We start from the raw sequence: 26208 nt of genomic DNA, 5'->3' as shown, positions 1-26208 counted from the left end.
AAGGCGGCTGAAGATGACGGCTTGGTCTTCTATTGATTCGTATCACATCTGCTAATCAGCATATACTTCATCGCATCTCTTGCTGTCCATCAGTGCCTTCGATATGGCCTGGTTCGCGATAGACAGCTGTGAAGGCTTCCCCAAGAATCTTCATACCTTGATCGATCTCCTCGTTGGAGATGATCAAAGGTGGTACGAATCGGAGGGTGTTGGTGCCGCATGTGATGAGGAGAAGTCCTCGTTCACGGGCAGCTGTGATGATCGGTGTTGGATCGCTCTTCAACTGCACCCCAAGAATCAGACCACGCCCTCGGACCTCTTGCACAACATCGGGGAATGCTTCCTTCAAGCGAACAAAGTGTTCTCGGAAGCGAGCCTCCTTTTGGAGAACGCCCTTTTGGAGTTCAGGATCGGAAAGACGTGATACGATGTAGTGCGCCAGCCTGCTTCCCAATGGATTGCCGCCGAACGTCGTACCGTGATCGCCAGTAACGATTTTGCTCGAGACGTCCTCGGTCACAAGGGTAGCGCCGATAGGGAAGCCATTTCCAAGGGCTTTTGCAGTCGTGACAATATCAGGATGGGCCTCGCGAGGAAGCTCCGCATGAGCCCAAAGCTTGCCCGTACGGCCAAGACCGCATTGGATTTCATCGTGGATCAAAACCGCACCGACCTCTGTGCAGCGCTTTCGCAAGGCAAGCAGAAACTCGTGAGTGGCGACATTGACACCGCCTTCTCCCTGGATTGGCTCAATGATGACACCGCAGGTCTTCTCGGTCACAAGTTCGTTGATACCGGCAATGTCATTATAGGTTCCATACCTGAAGCCCGGCAGCATAGGTGCAAAAGGCTTCTGATACTTGGGATTCGGCGTTGCGGAGAGAGAGCCCATGGTTCTGCCATGGAACGATCCTTGAAAGCTGACGAGTTCAAACTTGCTGCCGTCCGGTTGCACGCTGCTACCGTACTTCCTGGCGAACTTGATGGCGGCCTCGTTGGCCTCGCTGCCGGAGTTGCAGATGAAAGCGCGGGCAATGTCAAAGCCACCGGCCTCTTTCGTCTTCTCCACGAGCAGTTGACTCAATGCACCCGTCCACGGATTGTAGTACAAGTTTGAACTGTGCACGAGAGTCTGTGACTGCTGGTATAGGATCCTGCTCATTTCCGGGTCGCAATGCCCCAATGCATTGACGGCAATACCGGCAGTGAAGTCGAGGTATTGGCGGTTCTCGATATCGTAAAGGAAGCAGCCCTCGCCTTTGTGAAAGACGGGCGGTGGACGGACATAGGTGGCGAYCATGTAGGGGGAGTAGGAGTCGACCATGCGGCGGGTCTGTGAGTCGGCGGGCGGATCGGGGGTGAGCAGAGCGGCATCTTTCTGTTGCCAGCATCAGTCGTGTCCCGCGTGAACGATGAGTGAGTGCCATTTAATGACGCACCTCAATCGCGGCCGTTGCAGCTGCAGACAGCGCATAAGAGCGCTGCGTCCGGGTTGGCACGCTGCATCTTGGGGTGGGAGTGCGCAGTAAGGCTCTGAGCCGGCTGCTGCTCTTTAGTAGTGACATTGTTGCGAAATGTGCAAAGAAAGAAACATTTCCCTGCGGTTGAGATCTGAGTCCGACATCCCGATATCGCTCCACTCTTCATGGACTCCACGACGAGGCCCCAAAAATAACGGGCAAGCTTACCTGTGAAGTACTTGATCGTCCAAAACCTACCGAATTGCAGAACACTTGACGCGTCGTACGCTCGCTCAGGTCATTTGGGCTCGGCCTTGTCGAGTATCTCGCTCTCTTGACATGAATCGCCTTCGACTCCACTCGCCTTCCCCTCTAGTTCCCTCGCGGAGTTCCCCATGTCCATCGGAAGCTTCCACTGCAGCGGACTTGTCGTCCGGCGGAGCATAACCAGATAGCCGGCGTAGGTGTACGTTCACGCCAAGTTGGCGTGCTGGCGGCGAGACATTGAAAGTCAAATCCTGGACGACTAATCACTTCGACCTGGAACTCGGTTGGTATCACGATCAATCACTACAACCGCAGTATCAGTCCAAGGTAGGGTCTCAAGCACAGTTGCGAGAAGGCATAACGACGCGCCTACTGGCACAACAGCTCCGCGGCCATTCAGCATACCTTCATGCCATACCCTCATGCCATACCCACAATGTGCTAGAAAGATGGACTGCTCTCACTCAGCACCCACTCTGACAAGATCGAAGGAGCTCGCTCAGAAGAACGGACCCGAACTTGCCTTCTAGGTACTCGCGTTCATCCCGAGTATCACAACCGTACTACTATAAAACCATATCTCTTCCATGGACATCCAACGACGCTTCAGACCCAACAACACAAATCCCAAGGATTAATCCCCACTCTTTCGCCTTGAGGATAATCTTCGTCGTCACCGTCTTTCTTTGCCTTATGCTCGTACTAGTGAAGCATCAATTCTTGGAATTCACCCTGGGACGAAAGGCACGACCACTATTCTGCTTGCAGTACTTCTGGGAAGCGTAGACTTCCGCAACAAATATGATTTGAATTGAGTGTGGTTGAGATCTGCTTCACAACTCGCTCCAAGCAAACCTTAAACATCCACGCCACAGTGTGCAGCTTCTCGACGCCCCGGAGTTGGGTGCTTGCCTAGCGGACTACAGCTTTGCAAGCTCCTCGACCGACCCGGGAATATGAGGGCAACACTCAAAGGGCGTCGGTACGCTCTTAGTCAATCCCGCTCTGTTGCGTGAAGGAGACGGCTCTTTGCACGAGCCTTCTTGCGATCAGACGATAGCGCCGTAGAACTAACTGCCCAGCCATGCTCGCCATGTCGCTGTTAAATGCCAATTCGCTTGAACGCGCTGAGGAGAAAGACTGCTAACATTCGACCTCGCTGCGATTTCGCCTGTTCGGCCATGCCGTCTAGAGCACGCCTCAAGCCTCAAGGTTAAGCGAACGGCCAAGTCTTCAAGAACTTGATCTCTTCACGGGCCGCACTCCTCGCAGAAGAACATTTCAAGGGACGATACAAGTAGACACGCGTGAGGGTACAGATCGTGGCTTGATGCCGCTTCTGCTCGCCGGCTCCGAGGGAGTTCGCTAGCTCGCACCTTGGCATCAGGGTGAGCTTGCTTGCATCTTAAACCTTTGACAATACAAATGCCCCCGATTGAGCTGCTGCACCCTGTCACACACGGACCGGTGCAGTCACAATACACGGCCCCGCATCTCAGTACGCGCTGGCCCGGAAAACCGCCGGCAGCGACGCGAGATGCCGTTGATGAGGTCTGAATGGAATCGCGGCAATATCCGGCAGAGAAGGTAGTATGCTCCTCAATGTTCCCTCAGAATGATCCCCAGCACGATGGATCTGGTTGATGTAGGAGTATAACGAAGCTTCTTCGGTGTGCCGGTGCGGAGTGTCAAGCAATACCCAAGAGACATGATCGCTTGTCTCCAGACAAGGATATAAAGCAAGCTCTGCCCAGAGCAAGTACAGCCGGGATTGATTTTAAACCTTGCACGTGTGCGTTCGAAACGTGTCTGCCACGCACCGGAACCGAGAAGAAGCTCTCGCGTTCGAATCGTCCAACCTCTCAGACGACTGGCTACTCTGAAGTCCGCGGCGACGTGCGTCCACAACTCCAGTGCCAAGAAGCCTGGAAGCTCTGGAATTTGCCATGGCGTTCATTCCCCGCGTGCGAGATAAGCTTGCGAACAAGATCATGCACTAGTCTCCGCGAAAATCTGGAGCCGCCTCCGGGGTGCCCCGTATTCCACAGCAAAACATGAACAGTCCGGTCATTCTCGAAGCACCGTGGCTGAACTACTCAGAGTCGGGTGATTTCGCCCAGTATGCCTTGCTGCAAGATGGCAGTCGAAGCGGCAGACAGGGATCCACCTACCCTGCTATAAGAGCTCGTAGACTCCCATGCCACTCATCTCTTCAGATTGTGCAGCATCCTCCTCCCATCACTTTCCCATCTCATTAACGCCGCCGCTATGGATAAAGTGGATATCGAGAAGACCATTGAGGTCAATCACGTTGAGCGAACGATATCAGGGGAGTCTCTCGAGACGGCCAATGATGCTCGCATCAACGCCCTCACCCCTGAGGAGCAGAAGAAGTTGATCTGGAAGATCGACACCAGACTGGTGCTCACCCTTGGGTTCATGTATTGTGTCAGCCTCATGGACAGAACGAACCTGGGTATCGCTGTGGTCGCAGGAATGGGCGTCGACTTGCAGCTCATTGGCTTCCGGTACTCGACATTAGTGCTGGTATTCTTCATAACATACGTTGCCCTCCAGCCTCCTGCTACTGTTATTCTCCGAAAGCTGGGACCTCGCGCCTTCCTACCCTCCGTAAGCATACACAGGAGCTATGCTAAGGATTGCGACTGACAGCTCGTAGATCACACTCCTCTGGGGCGTGACCATGATTGGCTTTGGATTCGTGAAAACATGGAACACCATGATCCCACTTCGTCTCCTTTTAGGCGTCTTTGAGGCCGGATTCTTCCCAGGCTGTGCATACCTGCTCTCCTGCTGGTACCCTCGTTACGATCTCCAGAAGCGCTACGCCGTCTTTTACCTGATAGGCTCGCTCTCCTCTGCCTTTTCTGGTGTAATGGCATATGGCTTCGCACAGATGAATGGACTCGGTGACCTCGGCGAGGCATACGGACAGCACTACGGCCCCACTAAAGCCAACCCCACTGCACCAAAGGGAATCATGCCTGGTATTGCTGGATGGCGATGGATCTTTATCATGCAGGGGGTGATCACCTGCATCGCCGCTACCGTAGGAGCTTTCACCATAGCCGATTTCCCAGAGAAGGCTGCCACCAAGTCCAAGACCTTTGCGCTGTCCTTCCTGACTCAAAAGGAGGCCGATTTCGTCGTTGCTCGTATTGAGAAAGATCGTCACGATGTTAGTCAAATTGAAGCATGGGAGGCATCAAGCATGTCTTGAACCTTCCATGAAGCCCCCCATCGCCAAGACACTTGCTGACCTTCTATACTTCGCTAGGCAATCGCTGAGCCTTTCAACATGGGTGTCTACCTTCGTTGCGCGGCCGATTTGAAGGTGTGGGGCTTCGCCATGCTTTTCATGCTCACGACCACGACCACATACGCAATCGCCTACTTCCTTCCCATCATCCTCCACGAGGGAATGGGATATACTGCCGCAATGGCAGAATGCTTAATTGCCCCACCATGTAAGTGAATAACTCCAGGTGAATGACAATCGAGGCACGTGCTGACCACCACCAACCTTTAGACGTCTTTGCCGCTTTCTGGATGTACGGCTGTGCCTACTTTGGTGATAAATATCACATCCGTGGCCCCTTCGTCATTCTCAACGCAATGCTCGGTCTCATTGGTCTCCCACTCCTGGGCTTCGCCACTTCCCCAGCTGCTCGTTACATTGGTGTCTTCCTCGCAACCACCTCTGCCAACGCCAACGTACCCACCATTCTCTCCTACCAAGCCAACAACCTTCGTGGACARTGGAAGCGTGCCCTCGCCTCTGCGACTTTGGTTGGTGCCGGTGGTATCGGTGGCATTATCGGTTCCACTGTATTCCGTAGCCAGGACAAGCCGGGCTACCTTCCAGGTATCTACGCCACAACCATTGCTTGCGCATTGGTCGTTGTCATTACCTGCTTGATGGAATTCAAATTCTGGCGCGCCAATAAGAGAGCTGCTGCTGGCGGCAAGATTATTGAGGGCCTTGAGGGCTTCCGCTACACTTTGTAGATTTTTGTGTAGATGATGCGAAATGAGATATGAATTCAAGACTTCAATCTGATGGGGTTTCGCTCAGTTGTGATGACAATGGGGTACATCACTTCTACGCCTTGGATCTGATGTGTGTTGCGGGAGTAGTGAATACGCCTGCGAATTTTGCTTTCATGATCGATCGTGGATGACCTTGCAGAGGAAAGCTGCGTTCGAGGTAGAAATCGGAGCTTACTAGACGAGTGAATCGGTCGCTGTAAACCACATGTAGGCGTTCCCACTCGGCCCCATTGTCAAAACAGAAGAATTTCCATCTGCGAGTGTACAGGTGAAAGTTGTGTTCAGAGGCTCGTTAGGAAGCGCGTGGGAACCAGGGCGAGATTCTGTGGAAGTAAATGCAGAAATTGAAGAGAACTCCGTCTAGAGGGTCTCACAGCCGATTGAATGTCGCGCTGTCAGCTGCAAAAGTCAGAAGTCCTTTAAGGATTATACATTTTGATACACGTAGTATTTCGGTGCCACCCCGGTGACCTGAACCATGGTCTGTAGACATGTACATCCTCCCGAGGCAAAATGAGCGAGCTATGGGATCCTCGGACTCCTCTTCCGCCACGAAAACTCGGTCCTCGATAGTCTGATCGCAGAGTCGAGTGGTTTCCGACTTGCTTTCCATGGAGGCATTGCGCTATGTGGACATTTCATCTGTTGTCAGGCTGGACAGACAATGTCGTTCATATGATGCCAGGAATCATGGCGAAGCGCTTCTTCTGGTACTTGCCAGGAAGCTCCTTGCGATATCTCGCTTCCTTCTTCTGGGCCCAGATTGCCATCTGCCCAACGGCAACCGCGACGAAGACCAGTGTTGTCCAAGAGCGAGTGATCAATGTGATGCCCACCCATGCGACAGTCTCGAACAGATAGTTGGGACACGTAACCCAGCTGAAGCCCAGGCCTTGCGGCACTCCACGCTCAGTACCACCTGGTGATCGCAGCGATCGCAACACATAGTGGGCGTTGAGGTTGGCGAGTTCTCCCACTACAAAGAGCGCGAGGGCAAGGTATGTGAGAAGAGGATTGCCTTCAGCAGCCGTTGCGTGTGTTGGCGAATAGATGAAGGCGGCAATCAGCACACCCGCCAATCCCCAGTAGTGTGCGCTGTTCTTGAAGATGTTGAATGCCGGCATGGTGCCATTGCTGAAGCGGTGCACGAAGAGCGTCTCAAACTCGCGTTTGACAAAGTGCAGCGAGATGAGCAGGCACGAAAGGGTCTGCAGGGTCGAGGGTTCGGAAGGTGCGTTGGAGTAGATGTACGGGCGAAGGAAGTAGAAGAGCGGGTGGATGAGAAGCGGGCCGAGATACTCGATCACGAAGACGGTTCGCCATGCAATTTGCAAACCTGGTTCACTGCCTGTCAGCGTGGTGCAGAGAGATGAGGAGGACGGGAACGAGAAGGGAAGGAAAAGGGAGAGGAAAGCGACGACATACCCAAGTCCTTGACCTGGATGGTGCTGCCATCCTTGAGGCCCACGCTGTCGACCGTCGTCTGCTTGTCGTTGGGGATCAGCTTGCCATCCAAGGTGGTGATGCGCAGACGGTGCACGGAGAAGCGGGACTCGGCGGCGATGCGGTGGTAGAGGTCACTGGTGCTGCCCTGAATGTAGATTTTGGTCTCGGAGGGCAACTGGGGGATGCGTTTGCCTGCTGACCGGTGAGATTGTACGTCCGTTGCTGCAAGACGCTCCGCGAGCCGGACAGTCACCCACCTCGCGCCTTGACCTGCAGCGTCACCGGTTTCGAGGCCATCTTGAAGGATGAGGTTGGGGATGGGGATGCTCAAAAAGCTGGGTTGCATGTGAGGACGGGAGGCCCCGTAGGGTTCACTTGGGATGGATCACTGGCTTGGTTGTAACTTAGTTGTGTAGCAGTACTCCCGTCCTACGCACTCAAACCTCACTGGCACCAACATTGAACCGACCCGCGGACATATACCGCCCAGGTTACAAATTCCCGCCGGATCCGCATCCGCTGAGATCGAGTGACATTGGGAATTTGCGATGCCTTTGTGCTCGCTAGTGGAGGCAAGAAGGGCAGTGCTGACACGAGCTGTTGATCGGGATGAGCATCGGAGATCACTGCCCATGGCGACCCCACCATGCCTCCATCTGCCTCCACCGCTTTGTTCTGGAGGCCATCACCGCTGCTGGCGGCCACAAGACTCGGGGAAGGCGATGTGACATGAGCACACGCCGCCTCAATGCCAGCCTTGCGCAAGCCACATTGTAGTCCTCCGAACTAGCGTCTTCCATGGACCTATGAGCGCTCAGCTTTTACCTTGCAGCTCTTTCGCGTCGAGGATGCGAATGCATGAGCTCCTTCGGGATGGTCTTCCTCGAGGCGCAGGTACGGAACGAACGGTACAGCCGCAGCTGACAGAGGCCAAGGACAAAGGCCTCCATGCCGTCTACTTATACAACGAGAGTGTAACGCACGGTTTGCGCCTCTATWTAAGTTCTCACCTTGACCGCTTTGTTTTGACTTTTGCGTGATTGCCCTTTTCCGCCCCCGTCGTTGCTGCATCTGCTGATAACTACTCACCACACATCCGGATTACGAAGTGTACGTATGAGTTTCAATATGCTTCTCGAGAATGCCTTCCATCGGCCGTGGCCATGTTCGTTCCTGCACTTGACCCAAGCGAGCAGCATCGACTTGCGGGTACACGTCCAAGGACAACAACTTCTCCGCAAACTTACCATACTCCAAAACTTCGGATCAACAGGAAACTGGCTAGCTCGTGACACTCTTCATTCTGATACACGACCTGTGCATGGAGTCATCATTACAAGACAACATGCCTCGAACCAGTCGGCCGGTGGGCGAGGATGTGACAACGGAGCAGCTTTCAGCACCGTCTCACCATCATTGTCGATGGTGCGACTCTCAGCAACTACGGCACCGGGGCAATAATACGAGAGAGCATTCGCCCGATGGAGCCAACAACGAAGCTCGCATGTACGGGCACTCGGAGGCTTCCAACAATGGAAGCTTGACTGACACTCAGAGCACGTCAAAGCTCCTGGATTCTCACGTCCAGGACGTCCGGAAGATGCATCACTCGAGGAAACATACCAAGACGAATCAAAGCTGCTTCAAGCCTCTACCATCTCTCCCTTTGGATGCAACAAAAGATGAAGTTTCCAATACCTATCTCAGTGTCTCGGAATCATCGTACTTTGTTCTCGATCTGCGCTGATATGTTCTGCGAGCTGCGTACTGACCGTGTCAATAGTGCCAACATGGATTCTCTCCTGAAGAGAATTCAATCCCACAGGACTTCGAAGAAGCCAACAACAACCGCTGGGAGCGCGAAGACAGAGCCCGTCGCTCCATCGCCAAAGATTAATGGAGCAGCCATCGAACCGACACCTGAGGCGGATGTCATCAACAACGGGAATGCAAAGCAGAAGTCTCCCCCTGAGCCAGAGCAGCTGTCGATGCTTGATCAAACTACACGCAGGGTATAMGAATCTTTAGGCCAGCTCAGGACTCTCCTCAAAGCTTCTGATGCTCCTCTGCCCACACAAACTGGAGATGGCAGCGAGCTACCCCAGGAAAAAGACGACTTCTGGAAGGATGTCAACGAGATCATTCGTGACATCCCACGCCAAGACATCAACAACGTCGCGGGTCTGATCGAGACTGTGAAGTTGACAGCGTTTGGACAGCCGCTGGATGACAAAGAATACCTTATGGAGAGTATGATTGCAGTCGCTGCCAAACTCCCGGATGGCTTCTTACGAGACAAAATCACCAATACGTTGGTGACCACGCTATGGAATGACTTGGAACATCCTCCGCAGACCCTTCTGGCAGAGGAGTACGAATTTCGTCAGCCAGACGGCAGTAATAACAACTACAAATATCCAAATATCGGCAAAGCAGGCATGCCTTACGCTCGTACTGTGGCCCCAAAATCTAAGCAGAGTGGTGTCCTTCCTGACCCGGGCGTCTTGTTTGACTCCGTCATGGCCCGAAAGAGTGAAAAGGGCGAGAAACACCCAAACCGGGTCTCGAGTATGCTCTTCTATCTGGCTTCGATCATCATACATGATGTGTTCAAGACTGATCACGCTGATGCCCGGATCTCGAACACCTCCTCGTATCTCGATCTTGCTCCTTTGTACGGAAGTAATTGGGATGAGCAGAAGCTCATGCGAACTTTTAAAGATGGGAAGATCAAGCCCGACTGCTTCTCCGAGACTCGTCTTTTGAGCTTTCCTCCGGGTGTTGGTGCGCTTCTAATCTTGTTTAACCGCTACCACAACTATGTCGTGGAGCAGCTCGCCTTGATCAACGAAGACGGCCGATTCACGGAAAATCCCCGCAAGATCAACGTGGATCGATATGGTGCGACTGGCCTCAACAAACGTGATGATGACTTATTTCAGACCGCCAGGCTTATTACTTGCGGACTGTACATCAACATTATCCTGGTCGATTATGTACGTGTAATCTTGAACTTGAATCGAACAGACGACAATTGGCAACTCAACCCACGTGTGGTAGTTCCAGACGGGCCGCCACTTGGGACAGGCAACCAGGTCTCAGCGGAGTTCAATCTGGTATATCGCTGGCACGCTGCTGTAAGCGAGCGGGATGATCTATGGACAAGGCAGCTATTCTCCGAGCTTCCTTTACCAGAGAACATGACACCCGAGGACGTAGCCAAGCCCGAGAAGATCAGGACCTTCCTCGGAACTCTTGCACACATCGAGGTCGAGACAAAGAAGCAAGATCCGACAGAGCGTGCATTTCCTGCCCTCAAGCATGAACGTCTAACACGTCTGTCAGAAGGACCTTACAAGGGCAAATTTAAAGACGACGACATTGCTGCTTTACTGACAAGTGGTATTGAAGACTGCGCCAATGCTATGGGACCGCAGCAAGTACCAACAGTCATGAAGGCCATTGAGATCTTGGGTATCCAACAGGCGAGAACATGGAAGTGTGGCACACTCAACGAGTTCCGCCAGCACTTTCACCTTGTCCCACACAAGACCTTTGAGAGCATAACCAAGAACAAGGAGGTCTCGGAAGCACTGAAGCACCTATACAACACCCCAGATGACGTAGAGCTGTATCCGGGACTGGTTATCGAGGACGACAAAGAACCCAAGTTACCAGGCTCCGGATTATGCCCGTCCTACACCGTCTCTCGAGGTGTGCTATCTGATGCCGTGGCCTTGGTCCGCGGTGACCGTTTCTACACGACGTCATACACTCCGGCCCTGCTCACCAATTGGGGCTTCCAGGAGGCCTCATCGGATCTCTCCATCGACAATGGCTGTGTATTCTACAAGCTATTCCTCCGTGCGCTACCGAACAATTATGATCCGATGTCTGTTTACGCGCATTATCCCATGACCATACCTGGAGAGATGCGAATTATTTTAGAGGGACTCGAAAAGGACCACTTGTACAACTTTGACAAGCCCAAAGAGTCTCACCACCCAGTCGTGCTGTTCAGCCACGATGCTGCGATCCAGGTGACCGAAGACCAGGAAACATTCCACGTGACCTGGGGCAAGGCAATGGAGTTCCTGATGGGTCCAAAAGCCAGAAACTTCATGCTCGCTGGGGACGGCCCTGAGAATGCCAAGTCAAGAGACTTGATGGAGAAGCAGATGTACCAGAGCGCTTCTGGTACTCCATCTCGCGGTATGTAAGCTTCGCTTCTCACGCAAGGTCCATATGCTGATTTCTCCTCAGGCATTCCGTCGGGCAACGAAAAGTGGCTCAAAGCCGTGCGTGAATTTTACGAGCAAAAGACCACTGAGCTGCTCAAGAGCAAATCCTACAAGCTTGCTGGTATCAACAATGTAGACATCATCCGAGATGTCGGAAACCTTGCTCACGTGCACTTCTGCTCCGAGCTTTTCAGGTGAGTATTGATAGCAGGCACTGGTGTTGCTCGAATGCTAATGCAGAGACCAGCCTTCCTCTCAAGACGGAGAAGTTTCCAAAAGGAATCTTCACTGAACAGCAGCTTTACCTGATCATGGCGGCCGTCTTCACCTGTGTCTTCTTTGACCTGGACCCTCCAAAGTCATTTCCACTCCGCCAAAAAGCTCGAGCCGCAACGCAGTCGCTCGGCAAAATCGTCAAATTGAACGTGGTCTCAATCAAGACATTTGGGAAGGTGGCAGAAATGCTTTCCGATGCGATCAGGCCAAACGATGGACCCCTCAAAGACTACGGCGTGCACATGATCGCCCAGCTGTGCAAGGCCGATACTGATGTTGATGATCTTGTCTGGGTGTGTAGGAACGCCAACCATCATCTCCAGGAACATGCTGACATGGCAACAGGGCAATATCATGGGTACTGCGGGCGGAATGGTCGCGAACCAAGGACAGCTTTTTGGCCAAGCATTGGACTACTTCTTCACCGAGGGCAAGGATTATCTCCCGGACATCAACAGGTTGGCGAAACTCGATACGCCTGAAGCTGACGACACACTTATGCACTACTTGATGGAGGGCGCCCGCCTTAAAGGAGAGACTGGTATCTTCCGTGTTGTAACAAAAGATGTCACCATCACCGACACCACCGCGCCTCTTGGTACTCGGACTTATAACCTCAAGAAGGGAGACACCGTGATGGTGAATCTCAAAGCAGTCGGAAGGGATCCGAAGCACTTTCCTAACCCGGATACTCTTGACCTGAGCCGTCCAATCGACAGCTACATGATGCTAGGACATGGAGCTCATCAATGTTTGGGCCTGCCCATGACCCGCGTGGCTCTGACGACTATGCTCAAGGTCATTGGCCGTCTGGACAATCTTCGACCGGCGGCCGTGGCAATTGGCAACCTCAGCGTAAAGCATGAGGTCAAGAAGGTCATGAAGGAGTTCGTCCCGGGAGACAAGCACGTGTTGCCTGAGGAATGGCACTAGTAAGTATCGCCTGCGATGGAGCAACGTATGTTCTTGCTGACGGTTACTGCAGCCACCTCTACCTGACTGAGGACTGGGACCAGTACTTTCCTTTCCCTACTAGTGAGTGAGCCCATGCTTCTGCATCGATAATATATGCTAACATGGCGTGCAGGTCTCAGGATCAACTTTGATGGCGTGATTCCCGATGCCAAAACAAGTTCTTGAATGATATCGAGGGGTTGTTGAGATGTCTCAGTCGACGGCCTTGCCAATACTTTGCCTATTCGCAACTATGGACCGCACATCGTGTACACTATCTTCCTACAACGCTTTCATCATTCCCCGTACTCCATCATCATTTCGAGACATCATCCCTCTAGAAGTATCGTCAAGACCATAGGTCGAGGAGAGCAAACGGCCAACTTGGTCCCACGTGCATTTCATCTGCACCGATACTTCTGGGCAGCAATGCATGGGAGTGTCGTAACGTCTTCGGCGAGCTGCTTAAGGCAAGCGGAAATTGTAATTAACTGACGACTCGGAATGTATCCCTACTTCCTGGCTGCATCGATCGAGGCGACCTAATATAGTACGTGCAGCACCTGAGAGGGTAGCTGCATTAGGGTAGCAAGCACAAGCATAATGAGCTGTGTGCCCGTGCACGCGTTGTCGAAGGCCCTCATTCTGAAGGAGTTTGGTGTCTCGGAGCTACCGCCGAATAGTGGTGAGCGAGTCAGCGAATCAGCGGTAGTGCTTTGAGGTCTTCAAGGATTCAGGATCTGTGGCTTTCATCAAGATCGAATCAAGATGTCGACAACCAGAAGCGGTTTGAGAACTGGCGACTGGGGATCAGAGTTTGACAAGCCAAGGAGCCTTTTATCTTTCGCCCTCTAGTAGGCGAGCCTCGATCCGCAGTGGGGRATTGCAATTGGCACATGGCCGGAAGAGCGGTACACAGGGTTGGCGGCGCGCCGATCATATAATGTTGTCGTGACGAGTGTGGATTGGCAGTTACTCTGTCGTATCTGCCGTTGCATYGAGAAGTACCTTATTCCATCTCGCGTAACTGGAGTTTGCCTCAAGTGTCCCAATTCTGGCCCCAAGACCGCATCGCTGGCCGAATCATCCCTCCGGCACGTCTGCCAAGGACCATAAGGACATGTGGTTGCAGTGATACGGAGGAAGAAAGAGACGAGCACAATATGGAGGCAGATGAGCTGGGCGACAATGACAGCACGTTCGGCGGAGATAGGTACCTACAGCCTACCTACAGCTCACGTGCAAGCATCGCACAAACGTGGAGCCTCCCGAGCTGACCGGGTATACTGTATGACAGAGATTCGCTGGCGAGCAGTTCCACAAGTTTGGTCTYCGCCGTCACGAGATATCAGTTTGAGCATGGCCGTCGCTATCATGGCTGTAGGACAATACCACCGTCCCCGATCTTGTGTTCGATGCGAACTGACACTTCCGACGCGTAGACAATGCCGGCAAATACAATTTCCCCAACGACGAGCTGGAGCTCAATAGAATGGACATTGAACACCACAATCAAAAGCTGCAACTAGATGGCGCATTGCATTTGTGTCCACTCGATAATCCCAAGGAGATATTAGATCTAGGAACGGGTAGGCTGCGCTCAACCCGCCAATGCAATGCATATCGCCTACTGACGATAGCCAAGGTACTGGAATCTGGGCCATAGACTTTGCAGACGAGCGCCCCGATTGTCAGGTCATTGGTATTGACCTGAGTCCCGTGCAGCCCAGCTGGATCCCGCCTAATTGCAAGTTTGAGGTCGTAAGTCGTCTGCGCATGCTCAGGTACKATGAGTGTCTATTAATGAAGTCTAGGATGACTTTGAAGAGGACTGGTCAGTATTTCCCTCTACCATATGCATACAGTTTGTGTTGAAGCGACTCACACGTGTCTAGGACATATGGCGAGTCTCGCTTCGACATGATACATGGTCGATTCTTATTTGGATCCGTATCCTCGTTCCCGAACCTGTACAAGGAAGTTTATAATGCACTTAAACCCGGCGGTTGGTTTGAGATTGTCGAGATGGAATGCGGGACATTCTCTGACGACGACTCACTGAAACCTGATGCTGCTAGTAAGCAATGGTGGGACTGTCTGGAAGATGCTTTTGCAAAATTGGGCAAACGCATGCCTAAAATCGCCGAGTATCCTCGCTGGATGGAGGAGGCGGGATTCGTCAATGTGACGTCTACGATGAAGAAACGCCCGACGAATGACTGGCCAAAGGATCCACGCATGAAAGAAATTGGACGATATTCATGTCTGAACTTTTTGGAAGGTCTTGAAGGATTCTCCATGAAGCCTTTTACTCTCGCTCTTGGTTGGACCCCAGAGGAGGTGAAAATTTTGTTGGCAAAGGTCAGGAAAGAAACTGTAACGAGAAAGATTCATGGATGGCAGAAAGGGTAAGTGCATTTGAATCTTGTTATCAGAAGAGCTCCACTGACTGCTGAAAGAATTGTATGTTATGGGCAGAAACCTCTCTTGCCGCAATGAATGTGGTGTCTTGATGAGTCTGATCAATTCACGCAAGATTGATCACGATACCCAAATTAATGGTGCACATTTCAATAATTCCCGGTCTCTCATCCCCTCCACTGCGATGCTCTTGAGCGATTTTCTTGGAGAAAAAACTCACGCCACCAGACATGCTACATCCGCATCCATGAACCGTATCCTGGTCGTCATGAATACGTCCTTATTGACTGCATTACAGACTGATGATACTGCCACTTGATAGACGAGCCTCATGGCTGGCTGGTCTAAGCGCCACGAATCTGATGCATCAGGAATCCCCTCGTAATATTTCTGAAGGTGATGTTGCAGACAACTTTTGGTGTTGCATCGCAGTCTAAGTAAGGTAGTCTGGACCATTGAAGCAGATGCAGGCACCGCAAGCACTTCGGCCGACATTTCTTCCAACCAATGGCCGCCCGCAACACAAGCATTCCCTACACCAACAAGGATCGGGATTTAAATGCCACTCCGGCGCTGAGAGAGTCTGCAAGAAACTTCGGTAGTTAGTCCTCAACCACACGTCCTTGTCCGTCAAGACTCTCCCCTCCCGTTGGCTCCCTGGGAAAAACTCCACCGAGTGCCTAGCTCCCCCGATCTTCTCCCGGACAAATCCAGTCGCAAGAGACAATCTCAAACCTGGGGAAATGTCTCATGTTTCGGGCTTCCGACGGCGCTCGCTGGGTTCCACGTGGGCCGCGCCTAGTGCAGTTACGATCAGCTTTTGGGTGGGTGTTCGCCGAAGAGTTCTTTCTACAAGACCGCAAGATTTCCGCGAGGAGCGCGGGGCGCACATGATCCTTCGACGCGACTTATTATACCCCGAGCGAAGCTGGCCTTCTTCTTTGATATGCCGTTGACTGACCTTTTGCTCACAGCTGCTGTGGTTCGAAGGCAGTGGACTGGATAGAATTTTGGAGGAAGTCGCGTCGTCGGCGTGAGTGTTTCCATTGCGGACGTCCAGTCTTTCAACATGATGAGCTCGAACATGATGATTTTCGAGGAGCTGGAACCGCGCGCAGCGAAGATTCTTGCGAATCAAAATAGAGGATTGACCTTGGCCGTCGTTACATGGTTGCTGCTAGGCTTTTCCGCCATAACCTTGTGTGCGCGATGCTGGTGCAAGTTCAAGCACGCTCGTCAGCTCTATTACGACGATGTTATCATGCTAATAGCATTCGTAAGCAGTACCTGGTTTGCTCGCGGAATGATTTTGATGGACTGCTTCTGACCGGCATCTAGCTAAATGGAATCGTGTACTCTGTCATGGTTCAGCTTAATGTGTCCAAAGGCTATGGGCAACACATAGGCTCCCTGAGCCAAGTCGACATGATAGATACTGTGTGAGTGAGCGAGCAAGCAGAAGAACATACCTTCCGATCCGATATACTGACGACCAAGGTATAGTTTGCTCGGCTCCCTAGTCATGCTCTTCGGCGCGTTGAGCGCAATGGCGGGTCGAATATCCTTTTGTTGCACACTGATGTTTCTCATCAAAACAGACCCGCGTATAAGAACATGGTAAGATGCCAGAGGGCAAAAGACGTGCTATGTAGTTCGAAGGCCTCTCTCGAGCTACGCCATGTCTCTGTCCACATCGAAAACATCTTAGACATCGCTAACCTTTTTACCCTTTGCTTCTTAGGCATGTCTATGTCTGCATAGTCTTTCAGCTCGCGTTGAATGTKGTATGTTCGAAAGGAACAAACAAGATCCAAAGGAGCACAGCTGACAGTGCTCTCAGACTGGTATCATCGTCCTTTTCACCCAATGTGGCAGGACCCTAGATCACGTATGGGAAGGAGAGCAATCGTCAAACTACTACGACTTTTGCTCGAACCCTACAATGCAGACATATTTAAAGTACGCTGTCGGTGCAGGAAATGCATCTACAGATTTGTACTTGGCAATATTGCCCGCCATTCTGATCAGCCACACCAAGACGTCTTTGAAGGCGAAGCTAGGCATGGCGAGTCTTCTCTGTCTGAGTGCGTTGGCCTTGGTCGCTGCCAGCGCCAAGACGTACGAAGCAAAGGTAAGTGAAGGGAAGCTTAGCTTACCTTGCATCAAGTGCTTTTGTGTGAGAATATTGCTGACCAGCTTGCTCTTCATCACTAGGTTTTGCAGAACATTACCGACTTCACATTCACCCTCGTCCCTTACACGCTGTGTACTTCGATCGAGCTGAACATCATCATAATATCAGCATCAATACCCCTCTTGAGACCATTGTTTCGAAGGCAGAAACCACCAAAGGTCTCGCTCAGCGGAAACACATGGCCCGAAGGTGGACAGATTTCGCTGGGATCTCTGCAACCTTCACAAAGCGAAGAGAGCAGCATGTCAGAAATCAAGCGGGAGGATTCAAAGACGAGTCTGGCAAGGAGTCAGAACGAGGGCATTACAGTGACCACTGTGATCGACGTAGCCTCCCATGAACGGAGCGCACCAGTAGTCCACGCAAACCTCATAGGACTTGTGTCGGACTCGGATTACATTAGATACCCTGACACTACAGGCGACGGGTCTGCGAGGAGACGCCGCTGCTGGTAGCATTATAGTCAAAACTTAATTGGAAGAGTTCAATGCTGGGATCACCTCACAAGTGCTGTTACTCGAATAAAGCAGAAATGCTGCCATTCCAAACTATTAGCTATGTCTTTAAACAGGAAGAGGGATACTTCTCAGAGTCAATCCAAAAGCTATTCCGAAGTCACCCAATTGCGCAACTTCGGGATACGAGCACTCAATTTTTAATGTCTCGATCTCCCTTCTGATGACGCGGCTTCCCTTTCAATTCAGCGCCTTGCATGACCAGAGTCACACTCTGAGACCGGGCAGCGATTGTGTTGATGCGCCAGAATGACCTACTGACAAAGTGAGCGAGGGGATCTGTAGATGGTTCGGTCTTCGCGCTCATGCTTCTTTGGGACGCCGTGTTTCGAGGTTTGGCAAGCGACGTGGTGACTGCTCAATCTTCTGGTTCGTCCCGGCCGTACACGTATTTTTGCCGCTGAACGTCCTTGGACATTGGCTTTCCAGAGCCTGTGATGCCGACTAGACAGAATGTTAGCAGTKCACACCCAAAGACAAGGCAAGCGACATACCTTTGGCGTTGAGATTCGCCATGTCGGGTGTTCGGAACATGCTGTCCTTGGCAAGCTTCTTGCTCGGTGCACCAACTATAGCCTTCTTTGGCCCATTCTTCTGCCAATCGCCCCAGCTCGACTTGTTTTTCTCCAGGGCTTTCGCACCCTTGAGCTTCTTCGGTGCGGGCTGCATACGTGTCGGTCCATCGCTGACCTTGCTGGGTTCACGCTGTTGTACCAATGTCGGATCTATTGATGCAGCACCAGATGTCACATTTCCAATCACCACCGGGGACGAGGGCGCAGGAGGCGCAGTTGCTGACAACGAGCCTTCTGCTTTCCGCTTCTTGTTTTCGGCAGCGCGCACTTCATGCTTGCGCTTCGTCTCCTTCTCGGAATATCCTGTGAAGCTAACCACGTACACTGGGTCTGCGGTGCTACCTGTCTTGGATATTATGGTGCCCGGATACCATTGCTTATCGGCGGAGTACTTGGCGACAACCGAGTCTCCTGTGTTGAACACTGCTGTGTAGCTCTCCTCTGGCGGCGGAGGGGGTGGACCGTCCTCCGGTAGTCCTTTTTGATATTTCGGATGTTTGCTCATGTCGAACTTGGGCGCTGGCGGCGGTGGAGGCACGCTCTGTGCCCGCTTCAGCAGATCGATCTCCGCCTCAGTGGTCGCTATCTGCTGTTGGACCAGATCCTTCATCTGAACCAAGTCGGTGTCTGTCGGGTCAGATGCGATGGCTTGTAGGCAGGCCTCGAGGTCGCTCTGATGCCCTGCCAACTCCTCCTGAAGTGCTTGGATTGAAGCCATGGCTGTGTTCGTGCAATTGTCGCGGAGTAGTGTGATGTATCGATCTGGGTGAAGCCGACGTCGTACTGTAAGGTAGAGGTGTGATTGAAGGGAACTCGGGAGTCGGGACCGGCCAAAGTGGAAGGTGGGTCCGACGACCCTTGGACGATCAGATTCATCAGCCTCTCAAAGTCAGAGTCACAGACCAGACGCTTCTGTGCATTCTGCTTTGAAATCAGCAGAAGCAGAGGTCGATGCGTGAGGCTCTCCTCCAATCACTACAATCACCCGGCCCGTCCGCTGCAATCCTCCCCTCCCTGTCTTGAGCAAGTGCTGCCTCGTCCACTGCAAGGCTCTGCACATCTACCGGGGTCTGCGTTGTGTCTCGCCGTCTCCGACTTTGGGGGCTGTTCTGATCGCCGTCATCAGCACGTCTCTTTCTTTACCCATTCCACCTTTTCTTTCCCCACAAACATACTCACTCTACCTCTCGATTGGCGTGCACACATACCGGGAGCACCAACACCAGATCTGAGCCGAAGCACGCTCATCCACACCTACGAATCACGCTGCCTGGTCTTACCCCGCCTGCCGCTGCTGTGAGGAAGCACAAGCCGTGGTCGGATTGACATCCTTTCAGCTGCCTTTATTCTAGCCAGACCTGTCCTTTTTCTGGCCAACAAACAAGCGAGCACATTGATAGCGACCACAATCGATGGCCGCGCAATCTTCCAATCCCAACAAGCAATATCTATCGCGCAATCAGCAGGACCTCCTCTACGCTGCGCTGAACTCGCAAGCTGGAGGCCCAGAGCACCCAATCAAGCGATCGGATTCAGACTCAGACAAACTGACAATGAGCGTCGTCAATGGAAATGCGCTCTTCATGAGCCCGCAGCACGCGGAATTGGACAACTTCGACGTGGATCTTGATTACACACCCGACATGGACTTCCTGGACGGAGATAGCGGCTTTGACTTTGAAACCGCTGATCTTGGTGGTGAGATGATTGGTGCGCTGCCGGGTCGTAGCGAAGGCAGCGAGGACGCACGCACAACCACCGCAGACGGTCACGAGAAACGAAAAAGCCCCGATGAGGCCGGAGATAACGAGGAGGGCGATGCCAAGAGACAGGAGACCCAAGAAGGAGAAAAGGGCGGTGCGAAGAAGCCTGGTAGGAAGCCGCTCACAAGTGAACCCACAACGGTATGCATAATTCACTCCAAACATTTGAAAAAGCTACTGACAGGCGCTTTCAGAAACGTAAAGCGCAGAACAGAGCAGCCCAACGCGCCTTCCGTGAACGCAAGGAGAAGCATTTGAAGGACCTGGAGACCAAGGTTACGGAGCTGTCAAAGTCCCAAGAGGCGGACAAGCACGAGAATGGACTGTTAAAAGCGCAAGTCGAGCGCCTTCAGGCTGAGCTGCGAGAGTACAGAAAGCGTCTTTCGCTCAACAGCGCCAGCGTCAACCGTTCGCCGATACTTCCGGCAACGGGAGGTCAGCAGCGGAGTAGCAGTGCCTCCTCATATGGCGGCAACTTTCACTTTGATTTCCCCACGTTCGGAGGCCTCCCTGGAAGTCAGATGTTTGGCAAACAGGGAGTCTCCAGCGGTCCAAGTCCCACCTCCAACGCCTCTGACATTACACATCCACAAGAACGACGCGGAACTCAAAACAGTCGCAGTCTCAGTCCACAAAACCAACAAGCCACCAGCTCCAGTGCAGGCACTCCAGCAGGTAAACTCGATTCGACATTTGCACCGTATAGTACCAACAGCAACATGCATGGCTTTGCCAATACGTTGCCACAGATGAACGGTTCGAGCGACCCCTTTGGCGACCTCTTTAGCCCAGGTCTTCTGAAGAATGCCAATCAAGACAACTACTTTGAGACTTCTCAGGTGGCGAACGCCGCGTCCGCAGTGCAGTCGAACGCAGGCGACACCGCTGGCGGCGACAGTAATGCTGGCCTCAACCGCGTCTTTCAGTTCAATGGAGGGAGCAACGCTAGTGATAGCACATCTCCCAGTAACAGCAGTGGCTGGAATGTCAACACGGGTAACAGCTCGTGCGGAACCTCACCTGCGCCATCTCACGACAGCCCAGCCAACAAGGATAAGAATATCGACTCTTTCGTCCAAAAACAACACCCCGGCAGCGCGACATTTGCCACCACCGATCTGCAGAACGGAGTCGATCCTTCGTTCTCTGGATATAGCGCGCCATCGCTCGGTAGCTTCGACCCAGTCTTGTTTGGCGACTACCGAGAAAGTAACGATGCTATCGTGGGAGGTGGGAACTTTACAGGTGGATTCTTCGACGATGCTCTTATGTCCGCGCCTTTCGACTTCAACTCGCCCAGCAATTTGTTCGGTATTCTGCAATCACCACAGCAAAGCAATGCTGTCATTGGCAATGGAGCAAATGCGTCCACTCCGAGCCGGAACCTCATTGCTGAGGTTGAAAAGACACGAGATGGAGGGGATGATGATGCACGAGTGTCTGCCAAGAGGGAAGGCTCTGGCCAGATGATCAGCTGCAACAACATATGGTACGCCAAAACATTCACATGTGATCGGTAAAATGCTAATACTTTACTAGGACCGAGTTGCAGACTAATAAAGACTTCGTTGACGGCAAATTTGACCTCGACAGTCTCTGTCAGGAGCTGCGTACCAAAGCGAAATGCTCCGAGTCGGGAATGACCATACCCAAAGAACACGTAGATGCTGCTCTGCGGAGATTAGGCCAGAAGGAAACGTCTCGGGAGCAGTCAGCGCTGATGTTCGAGCAGAACAGCTGGTAAGTTTGCGTAAATATCTGATTGTCTACATGTATTAATGCACCTCCCAGGGACAATGTCTTGAAGAAGCTCCAAGAGGGCAAATCGTAGTGTGCATCACGAGCCGTTGCGCGAGGGAGACGAAAAACGATTGATAGGGTAAAGCAGGTTGGCGTATGAAGGAGTAACGGCAAACTCATGTCATCGCCAAACCATGGATATGGCGAATGTAACATACACTGAGACGTGTAATGAAACTTGACTCCGTTAAGCAACTGAATCAAATGGCGCTGCCGTAATTTGCATGTGAAGATGAAGCGGCCGGTGGTTTCCAAGATCTTGGACGACCCCACACGTTGCCCGGCCAACCACAGGCGGTCGATGGATCGTCGAGTCGTACAGAATGCATTCCGACGACAAAGACGTTCATTTATAGAGTTGATCTCGCGAAATGCCAGCTTCATCATCGCAGGTCCCACGCGACTCTCCGGCCAGAAGGCAGCGTAGACGGAGAACTCACCAACGGACCGACAGCAACGGGGAGCTTCTTGGAAACTATGACGAAGATGCGATTCCGGCCAGCCCGGGCAGAGCACGAAGAAGTCACCACGAACGACGCAGCTCGAGAACTCCAAGATCTGAGCAAACACGTACTTCCAGCACTGCGCTTTCTTCGGAACAACTCGCACGGCTGGACAGATTGAATCAGAATCAGGGCTGGTCCGAGTACGAACGRGTGCCGCAGCCGCGACGCGTAGACCGTGAGGATGAGATTCGGGCAGAGCGGGCGCGGGCAGAGCGCGATGAAAAAGACAGAGAGGAGCGGAGGGAGCGAGAAAGACAGCGACGGAGGGATGAGCGCAGGCGACGGCGGCGGGAGGAGGCAGAGGCTGAAGCCTCATTGGACGAGCAGGAGCGGGAGGAATTGGCTTATGAGCCTCGCAGGACCAAACGAAGATCAGAACGGAGATCGCAGCGGCCGGAGCGACGAGTCATAAGCGGTCAGACACTGGAGCGAGGAGCAGGACGGTACTACAGCGACAAGGAGGAGTTCCGGGATGATGTACGCGAAGGCACCAGCAGTAGTGCAGTCAGCGCAGAAGAAGGCGAACGAAAAAGGAAACGGAAACGGAACATCTTGATAGGCGTGGCCATCATCATAATAGCGCTCGCCATAATCATTCCCGTCGCCGTGGTCGTGTCGAAGAAGAGTGGGAGCAGTTCGACCGAGAAGACTGGAGGAACWAGCACGGGCGGATCGTCGAAACCATCTAACAGCAATCTCGACAGCATCTCAAAGGATGACATCCCTCAAGCGGCCCAGGGAACAGTACTGGACCCTTTTACGTGGTACGATACCTTGGATTTCAACTTGACCTACACCGATGCCACAGTAGGTGGMTTGAGCGTCATGGGCCTCAACAGCACGTGGGACGACAGCAAGCGTGCTAACAATAACGTACCGCCTCTTAACAAGCCCTTCGAGTATGGCAAAATGCCTATCAGAGGTGTGAATGTAGGCGGTTGGCTGAGCCTTGAACCATTCATCACGCCATCGTTCTTCTCCAGGTTCACCACCAGCGACGGTGTAATCGATGAATGGACATTGACTGAGAGGCTGGGCGGACAAGCGAAAAGCACGATCGAGACCCACTACTCGAGCTGGGTGCAAGAGTCCACTTTCGCCGACATCCAAGCTGCAGGCTTTGATCATGTCCGCATTCCGTTCAGCTACTGGGCAGTCACTACCTACGATGGCGACCCGTACGTTGCGCAGGTTTCTTGGCGATACATGCTTCGAGGCATCGAATGGGCTCGCAAATATGGCCTGCGCATCAATCTCGACCTTCATGGTGCTCCAGGCTCCCAGAACGGCTGGAATCACTCTGGGCGGCAAGGCATCATTCGCTGGCTCAATGGAACAGATGGCACGTTGAATGGCGATCGTACTATTGATATCCACAAGCAGCTCTCAGCGTTCTTCACGCAGCCGCGTTACAAGAACATTGTCACCATGTATGGTCTCGTGAACGAGCCGCGCATGGTCAAGTTGGAGGAGAGCACTGTCATCGCATGGACGAAGGCAGCCGCCGAGGCTGTTCGTGGAAACAACTTCACAGGAATCATTGTCTTTGGAGATGGATTCATGGGTCTCGACAACTGGCAGGGAGAGCTACAGGGCATCGACGACTTGCTACTCGATGTGCATCAATATGTCATCTTCAATGTGGACCAGATCGTACTCAACCACCAAGACAAAATCAATTTTGCATGTGGCGGCTGGACAGCACAGGCACTTCGGTCCCAGAATACCGCTACTGGATTCGGTCCCACACTGTGTGGTGAATGGTCGCAAGCWGACACAGATTGTGCCCCGAATCTGAATAACGTTGGAGTCGGATCGCGATGGGAAGGCACGCTCAACATGGTTTCCACGCCTGGAGGCGGCGTCGATGGCAGCATACTGAATCCAACGTGTCCCACAAAGAACAGCCCACGATGCTCGTGCGATGGCGCAAATGCCAGTCCTAGCGAGTGGTCGGATGGATACAAACAATGGCTCCTCATGTTCGCTGAAGCTCAGATGCATTCTTTTGAGCAGGGCTGGGGCTGGTTCTACTGGACCTGGCAGACCGAGAGTGCGCCACAGTGGAGTTATAAGACTTCTTTGGCCGCTGGGACAATGCCAAAGTTGGCTTATGAGAGAAGTTTCAATTGCAGTTCTGATATCCCCGACTTCTCGGATTTGCCGGAGTACTATTAGCGAGCGAGCGTTGCTTTGAGAATCATACAATACACGCTTATAATGAATATGAGCGACGGCTTATGGGGAAAAACGCATGTATCATTCATTCACCTTATGTACGACTCATGGGTGACGGCAGATGAGAGAGAGTGTTGATATCGTGACGGTGGAGTGCATGCTGAATTTGCTTTGCATCTGCATGATCGACTTTGCATAGAGCGTGACCAAGTACCCAGCTATATGCTGATGAACGTTTTGGCTGCAGCAGTATACCGGCATGCATGAGGGAAGTCATCGTAAGAGAATACCTTGTTGTGTAGTCACTATCTACACTCTCCTACACGCCTATTCGCACATTCAAAGAAACCGCGATAAGACTTTTAAACCATGTACCTTCCTATAAGTCACCAGTAGAGTAAATTATTCACAATCACCGGCCGGCCATTCATGACGTTGATTCGTCGAGGTCATGCGGCCAACCCTGGAAAGTTCTCCAGCCAAATCTATTCTACCTGTGATGATGATGATCTTTGATGATCTGCGACAACCTTCACAAGCTTCTCCCCCCCATGTCTCCTCGGCAAACACTTGTCAAAAGTGCTTGATCTACGGCTCTAAAAATCTGCGCTAATTTTGTTTTTTTGGTGGTAGGTAGGGCATAGCTCCTTGCTGATGAGCGGCTCGTCATTTCAGAGGGGGAGGGTTAGGTTTGTTGGTGGGTTGGAACGAATAGAGGTAGGTCTTGTGAGGCGTCTTTTAGATCTGCAAAGTGGGAAGCATTAATTGTTGTAGAAATCCTTTATTATATTATTATTACTCCTTCTGCTGTTATTAGACTCGACTTCTTGCCTTATCGTTGTCTGCGTAGAGAAATTGCATCGAGTCCATTTGATTTCAAAATACACACGACGGCCTCAAACATGGTTTTACTTGTAGGACGCGATAGAGAGCACGAACGACCTCGRCCATGTGGACGGGGTGGGGCGGGCAACATGCGTGCGTCTTGGGAAAAGAGTCCAACTTGATTGATTCATGGATGCTGATGTCGACAGGCACCGTCTCTGAAGAGGAACACAAGGCTGCTGAGCTGGCAGAGAGTGATGACCACAGCGATAGTAAGCAGTCCAAACGAGTCGGTCGAATAGGTGGTGGAATGCTTACTCCCAACGAGGTCTTAGTCGACAAACAAGCACCATCTCTCGCAATTCGAGTTGGGGCTCCCTGCACGGCCTTCACGGCCGAACACTTATGAAGAAGATTTTATCGCGTCGAGGTTCGAAAGCAGAGGTTGAACCTGAAGCAACGGAGGCKGTGGAATGTGAAGACTCGGGGAAAGAACAGCAAAGAGTAGAGAGAGTTACGTCTACAGATACCCAATGAGAACTGCTTTTGTGTCAGCATCATGATAGCACAGATCGAGCGATATTCGGTGGGTGCAACTGCCAGTGTGAATACGAAGGAGAAGGGAAGAAGGAGAGAAGATGTCAACACGATGGCGATTTCACCTTCTGCGCCACTGTGACATGTCGTATTCATTACACGAGGGGTATCGAACTTAT

The 26208-nt window shown here is 52.3% G+C and overlaps 10 protein-coding genes; 7 read left to right on the top strand and 3 right to left on the bottom strand.

Moving 5' to 3' along the window:
• Positions 1-67: 67 nt before the first annotated feature.
• RCC_02394 (probable ACETYLORNITHINE AMINOTRANSFERASE PRECURSOR) lies at positions 68-1565 on the bottom strand (the record flags this gene model as incomplete). XM_023767685.1 has 2 exons in its annotated part: positions 68-1378; positions 1440-1565. 2 exons carry the CDS (start codon positions 1563-1565, stop codon positions 68-70), a joined length of 1437 nt encoding a protein of 478 aa, XP_023623453.1.
• Positions 1566-3995: 2430 nt separating this feature from the next.
• RCC_02393 (related to permease of the major facilitator superfamily) lies at positions 3996-5756 on the top strand (the record flags this gene model as incomplete). XM_023767684.1 has 4 exons in its annotated part: positions 3996-4358; positions 4408-4926; positions 5026-5215; positions 5278-5756. The coding sequence occupies 4 exons, from the start codon at positions 3996-3998 to the stop codon at positions 5754-5756; spliced, it is 1551 nt and encodes a 516-aa protein (XP_023623452.1).
• A 713-nt stretch (positions 5757-6469) lies between these two features.
• Positions 6470-7590, bottom strand: RCC_02392 (related to steroid alpha reductase family protein; the record flags this gene model as incomplete). XM_023767683.1 has 2 exons in its annotated part: positions 6470-7146; positions 7224-7590. The coding sequence occupies 2 exons, from the start codon at positions 7588-7590 to the stop codon at positions 6470-6472; spliced, it is 1044 nt and encodes a 347-aa protein (XP_023623451.1).
• A 1444-nt stretch (positions 7591-9034) lies between these two features.
• On the top strand, positions 9035-12901 carry RCC_02391 (related to Psi-producing oxygenase A; the record flags this gene model as incomplete). XM_023767682.1 has 6 exons in its annotated part: positions 9035-11456; positions 11508-11679; positions 11733-12054; positions 12107-12693; positions 12747-12796; positions 12849-12901. 6 exons carry the CDS (start codon positions 9035-9037, stop codon positions 12899-12901), a joined length of 3606 nt encoding a protein of 1201 aa, XP_023623450.1.
• A 977-nt stretch (positions 12902-13878) lies between these two features.
• Positions 13879-15214, top strand: RCC_02390 (related to TAM domain methyltransferase; the record flags this gene model as incomplete). XM_023767681.1 has 7 exons in its annotated part: positions 13879-13928; positions 14013-14095; positions 14158-14304; positions 14361-14476; positions 14530-14549; positions 14611-15123; positions 15175-15214. 7 exons carry the CDS (start codon positions 13879-13881, stop codon positions 15212-15214), a joined length of 969 nt encoding a protein of 322 aa, XP_023623449.1.
• A 991-nt stretch (positions 15215-16205) lies between these two features.
• Positions 16206-17785, top strand: RCC_02389 (uncharacterized protein; the record flags this gene model as incomplete). XM_023767680.1 has 6 exons in its annotated part: positions 16206-16412; positions 16475-16575; positions 16640-16753; positions 16878-16920; positions 16977-17267; positions 17351-17785. 6 exons carry the CDS (start codon positions 16206-16208, stop codon positions 17783-17785), a joined length of 1191 nt encoding a protein of 396 aa, XP_023623448.1.
• A 418-nt stretch (positions 17786-18203) lies between these two features.
• RCC_02388 (uncharacterized protein) lies at positions 18204-19138 on the bottom strand (the record flags this gene model as incomplete). XM_023767679.1 has 2 exons in its annotated part: positions 18204-18289; positions 18340-19138. The coding sequence occupies 2 exons, from the start codon at positions 19136-19138 to the stop codon at positions 18204-18206; spliced, it is 885 nt and encodes a 294-aa protein (XP_023623447.1).
• A 694-nt stretch (positions 19139-19832) lies between these two features.
• RCC_02387 (uncharacterized protein) lies at positions 19833-22014 on the top strand (the record flags this gene model as incomplete). XM_023767678.1 has 4 exons in its annotated part: positions 19833-20324; positions 20378-21672; positions 21723-21923; positions 21975-22014. 4 exons carry the CDS (start codon positions 19833-19835, stop codon positions 22012-22014), a joined length of 2028 nt encoding a protein of 675 aa, XP_023623446.1.
• A 340-nt stretch (positions 22015-22354) lies between these two features.
• On the top strand, positions 22355-24667 carry RCC_02386 (related to glucan 1,3-beta-glucosidase; the record flags this gene model as incomplete). Its single annotated transcript, XM_023767677.1, has 1 exon — positions 22355-24667. One exon carries the CDS (start codon positions 22355-22357, stop codon positions 24665-24667), a length of 2313 nt encoding a protein of 770 aa, XP_023623445.1.
• Positions 24668-25641: 974 nt separating this feature from the next.
• RCC_02385 (uncharacterized protein) lies at positions 25642-26029 on the top strand (the record flags this gene model as incomplete). XM_023767676.1 has 3 exons in its annotated part: positions 25642-25645; positions 25702-25764; positions 25821-26029. The coding sequence occupies 3 exons, from the start codon at positions 25642-25644 to the stop codon at positions 26027-26029; spliced, it is 276 nt and encodes a 91-aa protein (XP_023623444.1).
• Between the last annotated feature and the right edge of the window lie 179 nt (positions 26030-26208).

The sequence above is a fragment of the Ramularia collo-cygni genome, assembly GCF_900074925.1.
Source record: "Ramularia collo-cygni strain URUG2 genome assembly, contig: RCC_scaffold03, whole genome shotgun sequence".
In the NCBI taxonomy this organism is placed as follows: domain Eukaryota; kingdom Fungi; phylum Ascomycota; class Dothideomycetes; order Mycosphaerellales; family Mycosphaerellaceae; genus Ramularia; species Ramularia collo-cygni.
The sequence above is the reverse complement of the archived record's forward strand: the minus strand, read 5'-3'. Positions and strand labels throughout refer to the sequence as shown.